At 37.3% G+C, this 20,389-nt stretch overlaps 3 protein-coding genes across 3 annotated transcripts in view; 2 read left to right on the top strand and 1 right to left on the bottom strand.

Annotated features, from left to right (window-relative positions):
* The window catches only part of LOC139971159 (striatin-3-like), a 42,618-nt gene extending 36,505 nt beyond the window's left edge, over window positions 1-6,113 (top strand). Inside the window, exon 18 of the mRNA XM_071977395.1 lies at window positions 212-6,113. Coding sequence (XP_071833496.1) covers window positions 212-381 — 170 coding nt within the window. The 3' untranslated portion in view covers window positions 382-6,113. The remainder of the gene's footprint in view (window positions 1-211) is intronic.
* Window positions 6,114-7,669: 1,556 nt separating this feature from the next.
* Window positions 7,670-12,985, top strand: LOC139971181 (tubulin-folding cofactor B-like). Its single transcript, XM_071977431.1, has 6 exons — window positions 7,670-7,843; window positions 9,669-9,812; window positions 10,179-10,275; window positions 10,436-10,639; window positions 11,620-11,692; window positions 12,095-12,985. The coding sequence occupies exons 1-6, from the start codon at window positions 7,724-7,726 to the stop codon at window positions 12,210-12,212; spliced, it is 756 nt and encodes a 251-aa protein (XP_071833532.1). The 5' UTR covers window positions 7,670-7,723; the 3' UTR covers window positions 12,213-12,985.
* Window positions 12,986-13,796: 811 nt separating this feature from the next.
* Window positions 13,797-18,184, bottom strand: LOC139971177 (uncharacterized). The gene is made up of 9 exons (XM_071977425.1): window positions 17,693-18,184; window positions 17,048-17,148; window positions 16,400-16,508; window positions 15,946-16,058; window positions 15,585-15,622; window positions 15,191-15,233; window positions 14,784-14,884; window positions 14,421-14,541; window positions 13,797-14,125 (listed from the first exon to the last, which is right to left on the bottom strand). The coding sequence occupies exons 1-9, from the start codon at window positions 18,091-18,093 to the stop codon at window positions 14,028-14,030; spliced, it is 1,125 nt and encodes a 374-aa protein (XP_071833526.1). The 5' UTR covers window positions 18,094-18,184; the 3' UTR covers window positions 13,797-14,027.
* Window positions 18,185-20,389: the final 2,205 nt, after the last annotated feature.

Here is a 20,389-nt window from a genome sequence, read left to right as displayed (position 1 = left end):
AAAAGAAAAAACAATAAAAAGGGTCTGAAAGGCAGCAAGTTCAAATAACAGACCGTTTGTCTTTTGTACAAGGAGGAAAGACAACCTATCATTGGTGATGCAGTGGAGAAGTAGTTGAATCTGTGAGTCAATTGATTTCTTTCTTTCTGAATATGCTGAGGTCAAGTTTTGCTCATGTCCTTCTCATTTGTTTCTTATTCTTCTCCCAAAGGTCATGATTGTTCGATCCGATTGTGGAACTTGGACAGCAAAACGTGCGTACAAGAAATTACCTCCCACCGCAAGAAATTTGACGAGTCTATATTTGACGTTGCCTTCCATCCCTCCAAACCCTACATTGCCAGTGGTGGTGCAGACGCCTTGGCCAAAGTATTTATCTGAGGGAGGAGTCGAGCATCTCAGAGCTGCGATCTTCATCATCTCGGAGAGGATGGCATAAGTCTTTCTCTTGGTATTTGCAAGTGGGCTCTCTCTACATCACCGCCTCACGGTCGAAAAACAGTCGGCTTTTGGCAATACCTTAACACTGCTGTAGGAAAGGAGGCAATATTTGTGTGCTTGCTGTATAAACAATACTACATTAATCTGTGACTGAGGAAGGAGGGTGGCTATTGAGGACTGTTTGAGGAGATGACACAGCAATGGCACAGATCCTGAACGCTTGTAAGAAAATCTATTGACAATACAAAGATGAAGAACAATCGCAACAGATTTCAGGAGCATGGCTTTAATTATCCTGCTGCACTCAACAAGCTACCTGGGTTAGCTTCCATAGTACCTGTCATCAGAGAGATACCTGCATGTGTTTCATGGTTATCGTAATTATCAAGTTACATGGGCAACTTGTGTGCTACTTTAATCAGCAGTGAATAGCTCCTCTACTGTTATCAGTTAGTTGCAAAGATAGCCTTACAACTACATGTTATCAGCAAGTTACATGTATAGAATCGCTGGTACGTGTATTCAGTTATTTATATATATAGCTTTCATGCCACCTGTAACTGGTGAAACGGATACCTGCGATGCTATCTTTAATGGAAGAGTTACATGTATATTTGCACTGTTATCTGTTATCAGCAATTTACAAAAAAAGGCAGCCTTCTGATACTGGTATTCAGCAAGTTACAGGTTGTTACATGTGATTTGCTCTTTATGGGAATAGCTTAACAAGGGCCAGTTGTTCAGTGAGTTACTTGGGATGCTTAGCATACTACCTCTAGACAGAGTCCTACATGGAAAACCTTTCATGCTACCTCTAGTCAGGGAGCTACATGGAAGCTTTGCATACCAACTTCTAGTCAGAGGGCTATATGGAAAGCTATGCATGCTACCTCAAGTCAGAGGGCTATATGGAAAGCTTTGCATGTTACTTCTACCTAGAGAGCTATATGGAAAGCTTTGCATGTTATCTCTAGTCAGAGAACTATATGGAAAGCTTTGCATACTAACTGTAGTCAGAGAGCTACATGGAAGCTTTGCATGTTACCTCTAGTAAGTGGGCTATATGGAAAGCTTTGCATGTTACTTCTAGTAAGAGGGCTACATGGAAAGCTATGCATGCTACCTCTAGTCAGAGGGCTATATGGAAAGCTTTGCATGTTACTTCTATGTAGAGAGCAATATGGAAAGCTTTGCATGTTATCTATAGTCAGAGAACTATATGGAAAGCTTTGCATACTAACTGTAGTCAGAGAGCTACATGGAAGCTTTGCATGTTACCTCTAGTCAGAGGGCTCTATGGAAAGCTTTGCATACTAACTTTAGTCAGAGAGCTACATGGAAGCTTTGCATGTTACCTCTAGTAAGAGGGCTATATGGTAAGCTTTGCATGTTACCTCTACCAAGATAGTGACAAGTAGTGAATACATACCATAGCAACATAAATCATTTTATGGCTGGAAATGTTTTCCACAGAAATCACTGTAGTGGACTGACTAAACGCATCGGCCAGCTAGCTAGGGAAATTATATTAGTCGATGCAATATCATCAGTATTCAGACCACAGGGAGCGTTCAATTAAGTACTCATCCTAACATATGTTCTTCTCTGATTCACCACAGATGGTCAGTGAGTAACATTCTGTAACCTGACAGTGTTGATTAGAAAGCAGCTTAAGTCTATATTGTAAAAGCAGTGATGGCTACTGTTGGTTGGTGTGTTGTCATCAGTATTGTATAGAGACATCCTTGGGTTTTGTGTTAAAAACTTTAGAAATGTTGAGCAAGTAGTGAGGTGGATCCATCTCATTTGCTTTCTCTCTTTGTCGAAAGAGGCAATGGCGAATATCGTATGGTTGTTGAGATAATAGATGTCAAATCTACCCCCTGTATTGATGTCTTTATCAAGTTTGTTTTTATGTTATTTTGGTTTAGAACTTATAATTATTGTCGTATATCGTAAGCTTTTTTTCTCCTTTTTTTTTTCCACTTTTTTTTTTTTTTTCATATCTTAGTTATTGTGACAAGTAAGTATATCAGTGTATCAATAAGACACGGAGAAGGAAGAAAGTGGTTCGTGATGTGACCATTGACCGTCAGCTGTATGGAGGTAGCTAACTATGAAATACTAGTAGTAAAGTATTGTCATCATTGATGAACAAACAGTGTATCTCTTTTACAATTAAATTTCATTTGGAGCACATTGTATTTGGGCTATCTTTTATACTAGGATGTCTTTGTGTTCAGATTTCTCCTTCTTCTTTTTTTTTTTTTTTTTTTTTTTAAGTTTGTGTTTTCACCTTCACCCATCTACAAATTGGTTCTATTTATTTGTCGACGTTAAGATGGTAAAGCATAGTCATTTTGAGACCTCGTTAGCAGCAGAGTAGTTGTGTTTCTGTCAGGTTGCATGGTACTCAATGGTAAAAACGTGATGCAGTTACGCCGCCTTTCAAGGACTTTTCACTCAAATCGCTCCATATTTGCTTATTTTGATTGAGAAGATGTGAGCAATTTGAGCAGCAAGCAGAAATTTAGAACAGTTTGATGGAAAAATATCATTTAACGTGCCGTGCCATATGAGGGTGCTCAGCATTTTAAGCAAAACTGTTTTTAGAGTACCATGCTAACTTTCACTGTGACAATGTCCCAGTAGGTGTTTTATGTCCAGACAGAAATCAAGAAACTTGTATCCAATGAAGAATAGTAATTATTACTTGTCTGTCTCTAAAACTTATCTTGCATTTCAAAAAATATTACAATTTATGAACCCAGAAGTATGCAAGTATGTATGACCAACTTGTAGTTGGTCATATGTTGTTGGAGACTAATATCAAGACAGCATGTGTCTTGTTTGCAGTTTTATTAAGAGCAAGGTTGATACCTTTTCAAAATTGCTTGCTTTGTAATAACTGTTTGTGTCTGATGGAACATCCTCAAACATAACCGTTAAGTAACTGTAGCACAGGATTTTAATATATTCTGTTTAAGAGAACTGGTATTGGGACTTCAACGATCCACAATAAATTATGTGTTTATCTCTGGCTGATAGAAGAGGAAGTAAATGTATAAAGGTTTCCATTTAATTGTTACCACAGTCTGATGGTAATGAGGTTTTGATAAATTATTCTTCTTGATGTCTACTCCTGTTGATGACGACGATGATGATAATCTTAATAATTGATGATGAATATTTGTATTTAGAACCAGATAAGAATTGATTTCTGTACTGCATCAGTGACAGAAAAGACAGCGTGAGAGAGAGAGAGTGTGTGTTTGTTAAAAAAAAAAGTTGTAAATTGTTTGATTAAAACTTAGGAAATTTTCTTTGTAAAGATTGAATCCAAATTGTTGTACAGGTGATAATGATGACAATGATAAAGAGTAATTTCCATGCAATGGTTGTGTACCTATGAAAGTGTAAATAATGTCACAAAAAAAAAGTGGGGCGGGAAAGTATGAATGGAGCACTACAAATACTTTTTTGAAGTGTCCTTTGTTTCCCTTCTTGTCTGTGTTTTCTCTTTGATTTGAAAGTCATTGGCGCCTATTAGCATGCACCCTTGTTTTTTGTAACTAAGTCACTTGATATAAATATATTATATAAATATATATAGACATTTTTTCATCGGTTTTTGGGCAATGTTAAGTTACACAGATTAAATGTGTCCAATGAACTCTGTACTAATTTGCATATGACATCTTTAAAATATACATGCCTAATAGTAATCAATTAACACTTTAATGCAAAAGTAGATGCACATTTTTCATTGTAACGTTTGGAAATTTACCCTAAGTTAAGCAACTGGTTCAATTTAAAGTCTTCAGGACAACTTAAAACTTAAACCATTTTGGTATAAGTCAGTGAAATTATGCATAACCCCTCAGACTATGGTTACAGTGGGAAATGATTTTCCATTGGGTTAGTTGTCACTACATTCATGTTCACATAGATTTTAAATTGTTTTGTATAATGCGACTTACGCTTAGTACATGCACATTAAAACCAAGACCCATCTGCAGGTGATTTTGTTTCTGATTGAAGAGGGCAGGGAGATGGGTGGGAGGGGCAGGAAGATGGGTGAGAGGGGCAGGAATGTGAGCCTTTACACACTTCCAACAATGACCAGCATTTTATTTTTGGGGGGTAGGCCGTTAAATTGCTGAGGTAGAAATTTCTTCAACTGGTGAAGTTTTTAAATCAATATGTGTGGTACCGTGCAGTGTAGTTTTCGTGACTAATAAGAGATTTTGGCCCATGAGGAGTGTAAGGTTTAGTATCATATTGAATGTTTATTAGTGAAGATATACTTGTGGCTTCTTGATTGAAAAAAACTTTAAAATGAACAGCTAACCTCTGGCTCAAAGAATATGCTCATACCCAGGCATTTTAGTGGGAGGAATACAAGTGTAGCAACAAACTAAGGGAACAAGGAGTGTAAAGTATTGTTGTTATCCATTTTGATCAATTGCAGGAAAAAAATTATATATTACATCTTGGACCATTGAAAGTAGAGCCTGTATGGTTTGTTAAAAGCAAAACTATAGTGTGGCTTGCATTGTGAGATAAAAAAAAACATCCACAAAATTTACATCATCATAATTTTGTTCAGATTCCAAGATAAAAGTTGCATAGTTTGATTATAGATCACTCTTTAGTTATAACTTACCACCAGGCTGTTATTTCCTTGTTTTTTAATATTCTACAGACCAATTAATAAAATAAGTTTAACACTTTATCAGTCTTCTTGGATAATCTCAATCAATTTAAAGTATCTGTAGGTGTGAGACTCTGGTTTGTCTCTTGGCAGTGAGCACTTTGAATGTACCATATTGCACATAGAGTGTGTGTGTGTTTTGTTGCAATACTCTTTCCTATCCTACCTTTTATCTGTGTTTTTAAACTCAGTACATTGATGCCGGTAATTGTTTGGTCTGTTGATCCTGCTTGTCTGCTATGCTAAGCCAGTTAAGAAAGAAGTCCAAATGAGCTGAAAATGTTTCTGTGTAGTTTCGGGCAGCAGACAGTGCAGAGTAAAAGTTTTGTATCATTTAGAAGAAAGCTTATTACAAAATCTTCACAAAGCTAAAAGTGGATTAAAGATGATTAAAAAATAATTCTGTGGGGTTTGTGGAAATTTTTTGCGATCAGGTAAAATATGTTCTTGATTGCAACATGAATACATGAATAAACCATGACTTAACAAACAAGTAGATAATAACACCACTAATGTTCCAGCTACTAGAATTAACATTCTTTTTCTTCTGTAAGCTAACTCATAAGGTAGAAAGTTCTTAGTATCCTGCTAAGTGGTATCTGGCCAAATTTGTTTTTTGTTTGAGTGAGAGCCATGTGTTTTCCTTTTGTTTTTGTGATTAAAATTAGTTTATAATTAATCTACATCATTTAAGGGAAATATATGTGTGCCTAGCCTAAATCCTTTTCTTTGCTTTAACATTACCTGACACTTATTAACAATGTGCAAACTAACTGTATTCAGATAGTTAATTATGCTTTCTTCAGTTTCTTTACTTCCCATGATTGGTATGATAAAAAAAAAATCAAATTGAACAAGATGGTGTCATGTGGACATTATTTTAGTATTCTGTGTGGAATGTCCTTGTGTATTTAGAAGGTACAACATGAAGGATTGAATATATAAGTGGTTACCACAATCTTTGACTTTTGTCCATCCTTTGTTTATGTTTCATTGAGTACTGTAGACAATTGTTGAAATAATGAAGTCAAGTTTCTGTCCTCATAAAATTCCCAATTCCCTTTTATATTAAAAGTCACAACAACAAGTTTCATGAAGCATCAAATAATATTCCAGAGTTGATTTTTTTTGCAATATTTTGAACTTCAGTTTTCATATTAGTTCCCCAGGCTCGTCAGACATTGATTGACTGAAAAATCAGTTTCCGCAAAATGATTGACATGTCCCATTTTAGTAGAAGTTGAGGGACACCCAGGTCTCTGATTTGTCTACTTAACTCTGAACAATCATATTTCAGTGGTAAGAAATGTCAAAAAGTGAATTACTTCAATACAGTTTAAATCATATATCACAGAGATGCTTAAAATTGTGCAATTGCCTGCAGGTAGTAGTTTTGATGTGTTATATGTTGACCAAATTGTGTCTTTTCAGTTCAATAGTTTGATTGGCAATGTATTGGAATTTGGTGACTGTAGGTATACCATCTTTTATTTTCCATATCTCATTAAAAAGTACATACTCCATGTACATACATAGTACATCATCGCCGCTACTTCGTAGTTCATGCATAGCACGTACACGCCTGGCAACTGCACGCAAGATGAGTGGAGCGGTACGGAAACAATCCACCTTGGAAGACTCTTTTTTATCACAAATTGAGACATTTATGGCACTAAACAGCATCTGATGGCCTCTAATTGGAATTTGTTAAGACCCCTCCCCCAGGACAGCGATCACAATCCATCATGCATCAGTCCCCCCCCCCTGACAAAAATACCTTCCTAGGCCAGTGCATGCATCTGATACAAACTTCATTCGATATGTGTGCAGAGTGGAACCTGTTTGAGGACCACATGCATGATATCCTCACCTCACCTATCCCGGAGTCTGGTAGACCGTAGGGGCGCCACAGATGCCCTCCCAACTATTTCTTTCCATTTGTTCCTGTTCTCGGCCTCTCGAAGGGCATCAGGCAGTTTGAGGCCGTCCACTCTGGGATGTTGTCCTCCCATCTTTTCCTCTGTCTGCCTCTCCTTCTTCCTCCTGGTACCGTGCCCTGCAGTATCGTCTTAGCCAGTCCTGTAGATCTTGTGACATGGCCATACCATCTCAATATGCGTTTCTTCACAATGGTGAGGAGGTCATCGTAGGGCCCGATAGCCTGGGCAATTCTATTCCTCACTTCTTGATTTGAGATGTGGTCCCTGTAGGATATGTTGAGGAGTCTGCGGAAACATCTCATTTCTACAGCTTGTATCCTCCTTTCAATGTCTGCATGATATAGACCCACATAAATGTGCAAACGCTTCCCCATATCATATGGATTTCAAAATTCCATTTTATGCGTGATTATCCGATCTAACTCTTTCTTACATAATCTGACAACCGTGTTGTATCCTTTACCGCGTCCTCGATTCCATAGTGACGGTACGGGTCCTGTACAAGGGAGATACCCTTCCCATGCTCAGTGACATGATACAAACGGCTCGGGAGGAACTTCTACGTGCGTGCATTGTTACTATTATACACAGAAAATTTGAAGTGCGTTCATAATACACACACATCAAAATGTCGGGGGAATTTCAAGTGATAACTCAAGCCTATGTTAATGTTTTCATTACAAGCACCCTTACATCATTCGAGGCAGAGAAGCGCTTTGCCAAAGATGTCACAATTGGAACACTTAAGGTATTTTAATTAGTGTCTAGGAACTGAAAATTAGTTATATGACAGCCAAGGTAAAACACTAATTCGCTTGTTAGGCTACGGTAGGACTAGTATTGTAGCTCCGGGCCTAAGCAGAATCACATTGACAATGTCTTATGAGATGCCACCCATCATATACTAGCTGAATATTTGATCTTTTATTCTCCCACAAGATGTCAAGTGTTGTGTTGGATAGAACATTGTAGAAGTTCATTGACAGACTACCATTTATTCACACTATCGTTTCCAGATATGTAATGTGAATTACGATCGCCATGGACTCTTAATTGAATCGCACTTCATCAACATGTGCAATCTGATTGGCACTTAACTTAGGACAAATAGAGGGTATACATTGTTATTCCCCCGGCTGCTGGGCTAATAGCCACAATGTAGCAGGATATGTATCACGGGGGCAGAAGTAACATAAATCAATTCCTTATTTGGTTACAGTCGCAGAGAATTGGGAAGAAATTAATTCATCCTCACCACCAAAAACATAAGTAATACAGGTCTATAACATTTCTTAAAAGTTTGATAAAGTTCCGTCCAGGGGAAAAAAGAAAACACAGCTAGATTAAAGTCGGATTATTTGAGATACAAATCCCAAAAAGCTGCTGACTGGTGGCCAAACGTCTTAAACAAGACACAAATATTCAATGTCACATGTAAACCAAGAAACTGACACTATTTCTTGTGATTGAAATGATATGTGGAACTTCAAATTCAAACACCTGTAGGCCTTAGAATCAATACTGACTGAAAATAAGTGATATAGAGTAATTCAGTCAAACCATAATGTAGACAATAGCAGGCCTTCTTTATTGCAGTTAGAAATACCGTGGTCTAGTGCGGTCATTTTTTGTGTATGCACTTTTGGCCAATTGCACTGGCTACACAACTAGAAAAATTACACTCACCTCTGTGTCAGTCTGTGATTTCATTATCAGAAATTAATGGTACAAATTCCAATTCCAGGTTGGGAAGTACTCTTATGACTAGGCAAAAAACATTATTTGATATTCTTAGGTAATTGTAAGTCTCAAGACCAGATATTTTAAACCAAATGTCGATGAACAATAATTGTTTGTGTTATTCGCCCCTATCAACTTAGTGCTACCTTTCATCTGAAATTCATTCTTAATTATTCTTTTTCTAGCATCAGAGGAATATAAACACTGCACATGGCTAACCACAGGAATAATTCCAATTGTCAAAGATCATCAGCAATTTCTTTTTGGCTATGACTATCCAGCTACTGTAGGCAGCCTACTTCATGATTGCATTTCAGTCAAAGTGTCAGCATCAGACTTAGAGGATAGGAACATTAAAAAGCTGCTAATTGACAACCATTTTGCCTATAAAAAGAATTCACAAACTTTTAGTGTGATATCTAGTTTACCAATTAACACCATCTTACAATCAAATTCAAGGTACACTTCAAATTCAGTCTCTGATGATCAATTTCATCATAAGCAAATACAAAAAACAAAACAAAAAACAATATTAATAGCCTGAGGCATAGGTGATGTATTTTGTGAGCATTCTGCAAGATTTGGATGCCATTCACAACACTGACCTGGTCAGACCTTTGAGATAAGTCCTTATTTCTTACTAATGGCAGGACACACAGTAAGAGAGGTAACAAAGTAAGAAAGGTTGTTTTCAGCCATTGACATTTTCGATTGGCATTGAGTCTTTTTCTCTCTTTTGTTTCACGTTTTACAATAGTACATAAGTAAAAAAAAAACATTTCTTGCCCATATTAAATGCTCATCTTTTCTTTTCATATTTTGCCTTCTTACAGTCAAAACTTGAGCTCATATCAGGATCAAATGCCTCAAGTATGAAACTACAGCTGATGGACAAAGAAGGAAAGCTTGTGGGAGCTCTGGATAACGATGAAGCACTTCTAGGCTCTTACCCAGTGGACGATGGAATGAAAATCCATGTAAGCCACGGTGCATGATCCATAGAAATCATGTTGAGGAAGTTACAATTATACTACACAATGATTCAAAGCATAATTTTAGTTGGTCATCACAGGGTTGCCCGCCAGATTTACTTGTTATGCTTAGTGAAGGTCGTAGTGTCAAGAAAGTAAACCCTATCTCAATCATTGTATGTCACAAGTGTTCCAACATTCATTTCAACCATGGTCAGGTGTGACGTGACAAGTGTGTGCCATCTCCTGGTCATTTCAAGCCTTGAACTAATGTACATTGATAAAATATACTATTTCTGAAAAAGTTGTATCAGATCCTGAATTTCCGAAAAAATTGCAGATAATGACTGAACATAAACTTCATGTTAACAGGTTATCGACACCAGTGAAAAGACCAAAGGGGAGTTTGAAGATGTCTCTCAAGTTGAGAAGTATGAAATCCCCGATGAAGAATATGCAAAGAGATCAGGTGAGTTTTGATATCAGCATGTTTTTGCTGGGCATTTACAAGAATATTATTCCTGTGCTCAGTGGATACACTAATAGAGTATGTTGAAATGTTGGTTGTCTGTCCTATATCTGGCTCCTAAAATATTCCACATTTGCATTGCAATTCTGTTTTGTCATAGATTCTGTGAGAGCTTTTAAATTGAAACACAAGATGGGTCAGTTTAAGGAAGTCGATCCTGAAGAGAAAGCGAGAAAGGAAGCAGAACAGAAGGCAGCTCTGGAATTGGAAGAGAACTTGATCGCTAAGATGGCAGTTGGAAGCAGATGTGAAGTTAATGTTCCAAACAATCCTCCAGTCAAGAGAGGGACAGTAATGTATCTAGGTAAGTAGTCAAAGTTGTACAGGGTTGCCAGGGTCGTGGAAAACCTATATAGGTCATGGAATTTGAAGAAAAAAACTTCTAGGCCTGGAAAAGTCAAGTGAGAGCCCCCCCAAAAAAATCTTGCCAAAGCCAAAACAAAATGGAATGCTTTTCTTATTAGGTTTGTATCTGGATCTGTTTTTCCTCCTGAGTAATATGCCCAAATCTCTTGTTTTATGAAAAAGGCTGTGAAATTTCTTAAATATTGCCTTGGAAAAAGTCATGGAGTTTTACTTTTCAAGAAAGGGTAGGGGCCCTGGTTGTAGGGTGAGGCAGCCAGGGGGGGGGTGATGATTGCCATCATATTGTGAGTAATTTTCAACAGGTGTTGGATAAATTTGCAGAATTTTGGCAATGGAATGCAAAATGCTTCAATACTAATTGACAAAAACAGGAAGCATTGTAAGGGGATTAATAACTTACAGATGGGATTTTAGACAAAGGTATTGACACTTAGTATGAAAATTCCAAGATTACTTTGTCCGGTGGTAGTTGAGACTAATATACATTCAAACAGTAATGTTTCCTTCACTTGTTTAGTGTGCAGCTTGTACTAAATGTTGAAATGAAGTGGGTAACTAGCTCAATAATGTGCTAGTGATTTTGTCAACATGAAAGCCTCCATGATGGTTATATGATAACTTTAATTAGTTACTGCTGAGGGTAAAAGTGGATCTAAGTTTTATTAGCATGGCTTGAAATTATTCCATTGTCTTCAAGGTAATCATTTTCAGGTACCTCTGTATCTTTCTAACCCTACAACCTCTTGTAGCTCCCCTTCCCTACCTCACCCCTTTCCTTTCTTTTTGCACAAGCTCTTCTATACATGGAACTCAATCCAAGTTATGAAATGAGACACCAACCATCAAATCTTCTTCAAAAATGTATTTCATTTGACCTTTCAACTTAGTTTTTAATTGGTTGACTTTCATTTTCTATAGGAAAGACAGACTTTAAACCGGGATATTGGGTCGGAGTGCAATACGATGAACCATTGGGAAAGAACAATGGAAGGTAAGATTAATTACATATATATACATATATTTATATATATATATATAAATATATATATATATATATATATATATATATATATATATATATATATATATATATATTTATATATATATATGTATGAAAAAGTGTATTTGTGTGTATTAGAAAAGTATTTGTCTTGGCTTTTTGTAATTATCAATAAGTATTATTTCTGTCACACTTGTGGTACAACAACAACCCCGGTTTCCTTCCTAAGTTTCAATGAAGTCCAAACTTGGTTTAATGCTGTGTGACTTATGCACTATCACACATATAATTAGTACAAGTTTATTATTCATATCTTGATTTATGTATCTCGTGTAGACTCTCCTCATGGGCAGTCTCTCATCTAACTCTTCTTCATTTCACTTCATTTTCCAGTGTCAAAGGGAAGAAGTATTTTACCTGCGAGGAAAAGTACGGTGGCTTCGTCAAACCTCAGTATGTTACCGTTGGAGACTTTCCTGTACAACTGGATGAAGAAATGGATGAAATGTGAAGTCCACGGTTAACTTGCCGAAGCCAAGGAAGGATAAATCGTTTTGGAAGATTCTTTGGATCGTTGGCATGAGGATCACCTTGACATAAAACTGTTCAGTCAGGTCACCAAGATTTCTTATAAAGTTAATTCCAAGTTTGCTGTAGTTGTGTGAGGTAGTCACTTAAAGTTGATTCTGAGCGGGATGGTAGATAAGTAAAAGGTTCTGAACTAGCTACTTATGTGATGTCCGTTAAAATAATTGCTGAATATTCTGCCTGTGAGTTACAGCAATTCTCAATTGTCTGAGGCTCAAGTCAAGAGTCTGCGTGTTTATTCTTCAAATTTTTAAATGACTTTATGCGGCATTGATTCTGAATGAGCCATTGTGGATGCTTAAAGCAGCCATCCATGCCACTGCTGATGTAAATGATTTCAAGAATTGACTGTAATCCTGTGGTCATAATATTCTACTAAGCAGTCACATATTTTCTTTGAGGAATGCCAGATGTGTCTTAATGGACATATCATGTTGTGTTCACCAAAAAGAGTTGTGTGCAAGCTCTTGCATAAGTTATAAAATGTAATCGTTTTTAGAAAGCAGTCATTTTGAGACCACTAAGCGGTCACAAGTAGGAATAGTCAAATGTCTGTTAAGCCCAGGCTTAACATTGAGAGGTATTCAAAAGTAACTCATTTTGGGTGAGGCGAAAGGCGCAATAAAAGTCGCTTTTCATAAGAGCATGGTTCAAGTAATATACTGCAATGGAATACTGTTTTGGACTATTTCATATCTACAAGATATATTATGTGTCCCTCGCAAGATGAAACAAAATTGATTTCCATTGAACATAAAAGAACACTCTTGTATGAGCCAACTTTTCCCAATGTCGTTTGTTTTTTGCTGAAGTAACTTAGAAAGGTATGTACCTAGAGTCCTAGACAAACATTGCTAATATTGTGATGACATTTTAGAATCTTACAAGATGTTTCTACAAACTCATGTAATCCTCAAACTTCCCTCATAACATCCGCATATCGGACTTTCCTAGTCTCTGCTTTACTCGTCAGTAAATTAGGCTGAAGTAATATTTGCTATTGAACTATTATTGCATGGCCTCGATCTTAAGGAATGTATACAAGGCTTGTATCATTTTAATATTGATAATGCAACCAGCTACTCTAAAACGCCTTTTCACTGTAGAAAATTAATGATGATGCATGTTAAACAAAATAATGATAATCATATAATCAAAGCTTGTATAAGGCAAGTATTGTCAGTAATATTTAATAATTTATTATTTTTATAATGTAATGGGTCTGAATCGTATTGCTCATCTGTGACTTTCTGTAGTATAATTTGCATTCCATCCTTGTGAGTTATTTGATGTTTTCATGTTTTTGCTATACTTATTCCTTTTACAATATGCATGGTAATACATGAAGGCAAGAATGATGATCAAAAAATGTTAAATGATTCTTTGTTTGTTTCATACTTAGATACCCACACAGTGCTTAAAGGTAGAATGTGATACAATAGTTGGCAAAAGTCTTCTTAACAGAAAGGAGGTAATCTTCCTGATAGCTCAAGTACAGGGGTGTCATCAAACCTTAATATACCACTGGACACTTTAGTATAGATACCACTTGAGGAATTTAACAACTGAATCTAATCATTACCCCACCCCTCCCTCCCCCCCCCTTAATCCTCCCCTCCTTTTGTTAATTTCTCCAGTTGCACAGTTCTGCTTGCAACATGGAAAAAATTACCCAAAAAACGCTATGATACTTTCTGGCAAAGAGGACTAACTTTTCCTGCTAGTTCTTCGGTAATTCCTACAGAAAACCATCCTGCACTTCAGATTTGAGCTTCTCATATTTAAAATTGGCCTCTCTCAATAATCGGTGCTTCCCAACCAGTTCCTTTTTGTAAGCTGTATAGGAATAAAATCAAAATATAACCAGTTCAGTTATGGTGACGATATTCAATAAAGTCTATTCCTGCAAAGGGATATGCAAAAGGATTCAAGGAAACTTTATTTTTGGAACAAACGTGAAGCCTTCACGCGTCATTATTAATAGCAGCAATGGCAAAATACAGTTAACAGGAATTGATTGAAACGACATACAAAATATTAATTTCTGGTCCTTTGCCCATTTGTTAACACCCAAACTGGCACTCACTCCCAACCCCCTCTACCCCCCCCCCCCCACCACCACCTTAAATACCTTTGACAACATTTGCCAAGATTGGTAGTACTTCAGTCTTCACCTCTATCCTGATGGCGAGAGGGGTTTCAGTTTTCTCCTGCCTCAGATGTTCCTGAACAACCCTTAGATGACCATGATACTGAGAGGAAGATAAAAAACAAGGCATGTAGGTGAGAGAACAGGCCTAGCGAGAGGTGGTCAGGAAGATTAAATGATCCATGGGGCCGGGAAACCATTAAGGGGACCAGGAAAATGTATGGAGGGTGCAAAACTGGGGCTCAGTGAAATGGTTTCCCCTGGGGCCATTCCTGCCTCTCTACAGCTCTGTGGGGGAAGCAAAGTGCAGGGTTAAGTATGTTTGACATACTTTTGATAATTTACCTTTTCAAAAGAATTTTGAGTGTCTTTCTCTTTCGTCTTGAGTTTCCATCTTTTTAGTCCTGTGATTGTCGTCACAGTCCTGGCAAGACCACCGAAATTAACTGAAAAGAAAAGTAATATTATGCTATAGGGACATTAAAGTATTGTGAGTTAATGACGAGGCTACACATAGACTCTGTCAAGCGAGAATGGTCAAGGGACAGGGAAAGCGTGTGAGTTGTCAAATCCAAATGTGCCTTCTATCCTGGTTAACTAATATTCATCGATGAATATAAAATGTTAATAATGTGTCACTCATAGGTTTGTCTATTCGAACCGAACCCTTCAGGCTTAATCCCAGTCTGATAAACTTTACCATGATGACGAAGATGTCACATCTTCCTCTAAAACTGCAAAAACAACCTTACCTGCACTGATTGGTTTCTTCCTGGGTTCGGAGGTAGAAGAAATCTGTGAATGTTAAAGAGACAGGATTCTGATTTCTGCTGAATTTTGGATACTGCTCTCATTTCTATTCAACCAGACGGAACATACTCTCATGCTAGTATGTATAATCAACTTACTTTAACATGAGATGGAGAATGGAGAGTAACGCTTGAGGTAGGAATCGTCAGTCTTGGAATTCCGACTTTTTAATATTGGGCAAAAACAGCATTAGTAATTGCATTCAATATCCGACTCATACCAAAGTTAGCTTATGGGTCTGAATATCTGAATAATATCCTCCGTAATCTTATAGATTAAGCAGATAATCCTCACAGTAAAAAAAGATTCATCACTACAACAGTACCGTACAATTACCTTTGTCTGGTTGCTGTCATCATCCCACCTGACCTTCTCTGTGAAAGTAAACAATAGTATTTTTTGTAAGATCTACGGATAGTTAAAGTGGCTGTTTTCATAAATTTCTTAAATGAAAGTAGAGTTGCTGACATGAAATTGTCGCAGATGATTATTTCTTTTATATGCCGTATTGCATATATCAAACGACGAAGTATTCACTCCTAGTCACTAATGCATACTTTGTAGTTCAAGAATCGTCTGGAAATCACGGACCAGCAAAATAGGTATAAGATTGAGCCTCCTGTTAATAAATCCTGCATTTAGAATCTGTCACTTTACATTCTCCTTTCATATTAATTTGCGAAAAGCTGTTACTTACTCTTTTGCTTGTCGTCTGTACTTTTCTCCTCTCCAACCTTTGGCTGTTTCAGTCTCATCATTAGGGTCCTCAGTGGAGTCTTTCCCGCGATGTTAGATAATGTCTGATGCAGACTACATGCGTTATAAACGGTTTGAATGTAAGGTAGCGTTACCATGGGAACAAGAAGACACGAAAACTCTTAAATTCACAGTTGATCCCATCAATAAAACGTACAATTGAGTTTATTTCATAGTCACTATGTCCGGCCTATTTGTTACTTCATAAGAATATACTTTTCAGCTTCACCATTCTCAGTGTGAGGATGTAGTCGCACACATTCGATTCTTCTATACCTATAGTCACATATACATCTAACATGCGGCATTTACCCACTTATAGTCTTGATTTAAATAGTTATAAGAACATACATCCAAGCCCGCATTTATTTTATGCGAGGAATGTATACACTCACCTACTCTCCGAATCAGTACGTGTAGAATGTTTAAGTATTGAGTGCAGGCTCTCGCTTTTAGCTTCAATGAGGCCTATGGAGGGAGTTAGCTTGGTTATATTCGTATTATCTGAGAGAGAGAAGTTCCATTTACAATGTAGAAACTATACAGAACAATTCAAAATGTAACTTTCCATGGACCAAAATAGTTTGAAGTTTTGTTATGAGATGAATGTAATTCTGAAACAATTAAGATTTGATATAAGTGTTCAGTTATATTTTAATTTAAATAAAACATACATTCAAAGAATTAATGCGCTCGTCGGACAGCTAAGTTTTAGACTATCGTTCCACAACTTCCCCATACTCCTGGTATAGTCCGACTTTCTTAACTTGTGCCCGGATTCTGCTCATCTGCCTGCCAAATGTTGTCCTTTGAATATACCGTTTTATACCGATGACTTATATTCCTCCCCCAATACATGTCATATACTTTATCGAATCAGAAATAAAACTAGCTACTACAATGTCCTGGTCCAAACTGCCATTAATGTTTTACCATGTTATACCTCTTGCCTCCGCCGCCTCTGTGTTTCTTGGTTATCCTTATACAAAAGCATAAAGTATATAGTGATTGTTTCCTTTTCACCTTTTAATGACGTTTCTTACCTTGTTCATTTCCTTTAATTGATTTATTCACTACAGTGCTGGCTGACTCACTCGGTATCGCAACTGTATCAGTTTCGGGTCCAATATCTTCGACATGTTGGCTGATGAACATTGATTCAATTATAGAATTGATAATTGAAACATCAGATCTAAATATGTTCCATTCAAGCTTACTTTGAAAACGGTTACAAAACATTGAATTTAGAGTGAACTATATACATAAGTTCCATCATAGAATATTTCCATTCAGTCAAATTTATTTCATTTGCCATAGAAAAAGCAAAGGAAACTTGTACTATAGAAATAGTGCAATGGCCCATGTGGATACTTTTTGTGGAAGATACAGCGACATATGAAAATGAATTATAAGAATTATAAAACCTTTCCTATAGGCGTATTTGAGAAGAAAGTACGCCTTTATGGTAGTAAATTTCGACCAAATGTCGAAATTTTTACATGAATAGTCAAAATTTCAAGGAAACACGAATCTTCCAATGGTCTACAACAGGTGAAAATTTGGATATAAAACAGTCGAAGTTGTCAATGTCCTATATGGGCCACCGTATCATCTACTATCCAGTGAATATGCCTGCAGGACCCGGCGTGTTCGGCTATTGTGGTAAGATTTGTGTGGTGAACGCCTACCTGTTGCTCTTAGATGTTGAGGCACTTTCTTCATCGTACAAAGCTCCGCTATCGTTGGCTGTTTCTTCACAACCATCATGATCTAATCCCGCAGTATCAACTTGTAGAGCATTGATCGTCCTCTGGATATCACTACTGATCTCGTCCACGTTTCCTCTGTGGACTACTCCGATCGCAATATCTTCTTCCACAGAGGAAATAGGTTTTTGAATACTTCTGTCACCAGGGGCAATGTTTTCATGCGTAGAGATTCCTTTGGTATTGCCCAACTCCGCGACGTTTTCGTTGAGATGATCCAACAGATTTAGCGCTCCTTGACCTGGATCATCATCACTTCTGTCGTCTGCCACAATGGTTTCGACAGATACTGTTGTATTTACTGCTCCTGAATTTTCATTCATTTTCGCACAGTACCACAGCCATACATTCCATCTGTTTTCATTCCATCGTATGCTTTGATCATGCTCAGTATATTAGTACAGTACTATACAAATAGCCTACGCGGTGTTTTGCATAAAGCATTTCTTTACGCGTGGTGCAAATAACGCGTTCACTGCCGTGCGAGGCGCGATATATACACGCATGTCGTGTCCGTTGAGGTGGTTCTCTGTGCGCGCTTACTGTCGTGCGTACGACTTTCACGCCACAGCAAGCAATCCGGTGCCAATAGCGTCTGTCTACTATCGAAACAACTATTTTAATAAAGAGTTTTCCAACATACCGGTTGGTACTTGTTACATGCGGTGGGCAAAATGACATTTCCTCCTAGCTTTATTTCATACATCTCCAATTCTTCGTCATAGTTATGATAAACCGGTTCGACATTATAAGCATGGCCATTTGTAGCCTACTTGACTCCATATTCTTATCACGAGGCCTGACCCGTGACTCACAGCAGTACAAGTCACGCTCAGTACGAAACATAATTATACTGTCATCTTCGCGTGGATGAAAAATCGCAATTTTGGTGATCTGTTGGCAATCATATATATTTTGTCGAATGATTCATGAACACGTTTGCGGCCTATTGACAAGGAATAATAGGCCCGGCGTCATGTCCTCCTAACTGTACGTGTTAATTAACACGTACAGTTAGGAGGACATGAATGTTAACATTCTAGTCATATAAAATGTCTATATGTACATCGCATTCTAGAGGCCGGGCTTTGCCAACTTTTCACTTGACGACTAAGATCATGTGTATAGTATATGTTCCCTTTCGAGTGGAATGGTGATACACACGCGCGATGATCACAGAGTCAGTCTCGATTCAAGGGGATTGGGGTTGAGAGCGGGTCAGTCGTTCGGTAGTTTGGTTTTCATGCCCAGGTTCTTTCCTGGGTGACTTTTTTAAAAGCATAGTGATTTGCGGCCAGGCTAATCTGTTGGTTGCGACCAATGAATTCCTAACATTAGTCTAAGAATCACACAATAGGCATATACGTTGATGATTAACCTGTACATCGCTTGCAATAGTTTCAATCCATTTCACATTGATCAAGAGTTAGTATAGCACGCATACATCGAAGTTTATTGTCAGATTCAATTGTTTATCGATCTTTTCTGTTTTTGCTTGTTCCGGTACCCGAATAGCGGGCCCGGTGAAAAAGACAGTCCATTTAGTTTGGAAAGCGTCAGTGACTCTCTGTTTCAAGTGACAGCAAACACCTATTCGTGAGATTTGGGGAAATTGGAAGGAGCGATGGGTCGGAAAAGGTGCCGGCATGTAAGGTACACAAGGCAACCCGATTTACAAGGACCTCGATAACCTCTTGAGTCTACTTGCTTTGGAATCTATCCGTAACTAGATTATATGGATGAAAGCCCGCATGCCCACTCTGAGACACCGTAAACATACGCCGTTATATGTATTATTGGTATATCGATATGCATTATCGATATAAAATATCAATAAAAATTTAGAGGTCAAAATGGTAAATAGTCTAATGTATGATTATTGTTAAGACTAGTACAACCCAGGTGTTAACGCCTTCTTCCGCGACTTAAAAAAATACCCAGATAGGGTCGCACAGGTCGTGACGAAACATTATGTTTTTGTTCAAATTTTGTCTAATGTAATTTGACTCTGTCGTCCTCCGGCGGATTTATAATCTAAAGATATTTAATTCCTATATGCTGCCCCTAAGTTAAGACTCTAGTTGGGTCATACGCCATTGAAATCTACGGAAGCACCGAAGGGTAAAATTACTTTCATTTTGGTCTCAAATTCACACTTTATAAACGTAAAATTCGCACTTTATTAACCTTAAAATCACATTTTGAAAATATCAAATTCACATTTTATAAATGTCAAATTCACTCTTTATAATTCTTAAATTCACACTTCATAAATATAAATATAAGTATGAACTTAAGGATTATAAAGTGTGAATCTAAGAATATACAGTGTGAATTTAAAGTTAATGAAATGTGAATTTAATTTTTATGCCTATGAAGTGTTAAGTTAACGTGTCTATAAAGTGAGAATTAAAGCCTTTTATTATTTGTGAATTTAAGACAAAACTGAAAGTAGTTTGGCCTTTCAGTGCTTCCGTAGAAATCACAATTTCTCAGCAACACTGACCTGTTCACAAAGATTTCTGTGGACGCGTCATAAAATTTAATAAACATTATCGGTCTACGGAAGCCAATAACATTTGTTGTCGATATTCATCACAATAGTACGAAGTGTATGGA

Source organism: Apostichopus japonicus, chromosome 8 (genome assembly GCF_037975245.1).
Source record: "Apostichopus japonicus isolate 1M-3 chromosome 8, ASM3797524v1, whole genome shotgun sequence".
Taxonomy (NCBI): Eukaryota; Metazoa; Echinodermata; class Holothuroidea; order Aspidochirotida; family Stichopodidae; genus Apostichopus; species Apostichopus japonicus.
This window is presented reverse-complemented; position numbering and strand designations above follow the sequence as displayed.

Excerpts from the sequence above, each read along its gene's own strand:
- LOC139971181 (XM_071977431.1), top strand. The coding sequence starts at position 7,724 with ATGTCGGGGGAATTTCAAGTGATAACTCAAGCCTATGTTAATGTTTTC. Across the intron at positions 10,276-10,435 it reads AGAATATGCAAAGAGATCAG|ATTCTGTGAGAGCTTTTAAA; the intron begins GTGAGTTTTGAT and ends GTTTTGTCATAG. Across the intron at positions 10,640-11,619 it reads AGGGACAGTAATGTATCTAG|GAAAGACAGACTTTAAACCG; the intron begins GTAAGTAGTCAA and ends CATTTTCTATAG.
- LOC139971177 (XM_071977425.1), bottom strand. The coding sequence starts at position 18,093 with ATGAATGAAAATTCAGGAGCAGTAAATACAACAGTATCTGTCGAAACC. Across the intron at positions 16,509-17,047 it reads AATTAAAGGAAATGAACAAG|ATAATACGAATATAACCAAG; the intron begins GTAAGAAACGTC and ends TCTCTCTCTCAG. Across the intron at positions 14,542-14,783 it reads CTCAAAATTCTTTTGAAAAG|TATCATGGTCATCTAAGGGT; the intron begins GTAAATTATCAA and ends TCTTCCTCTCAG.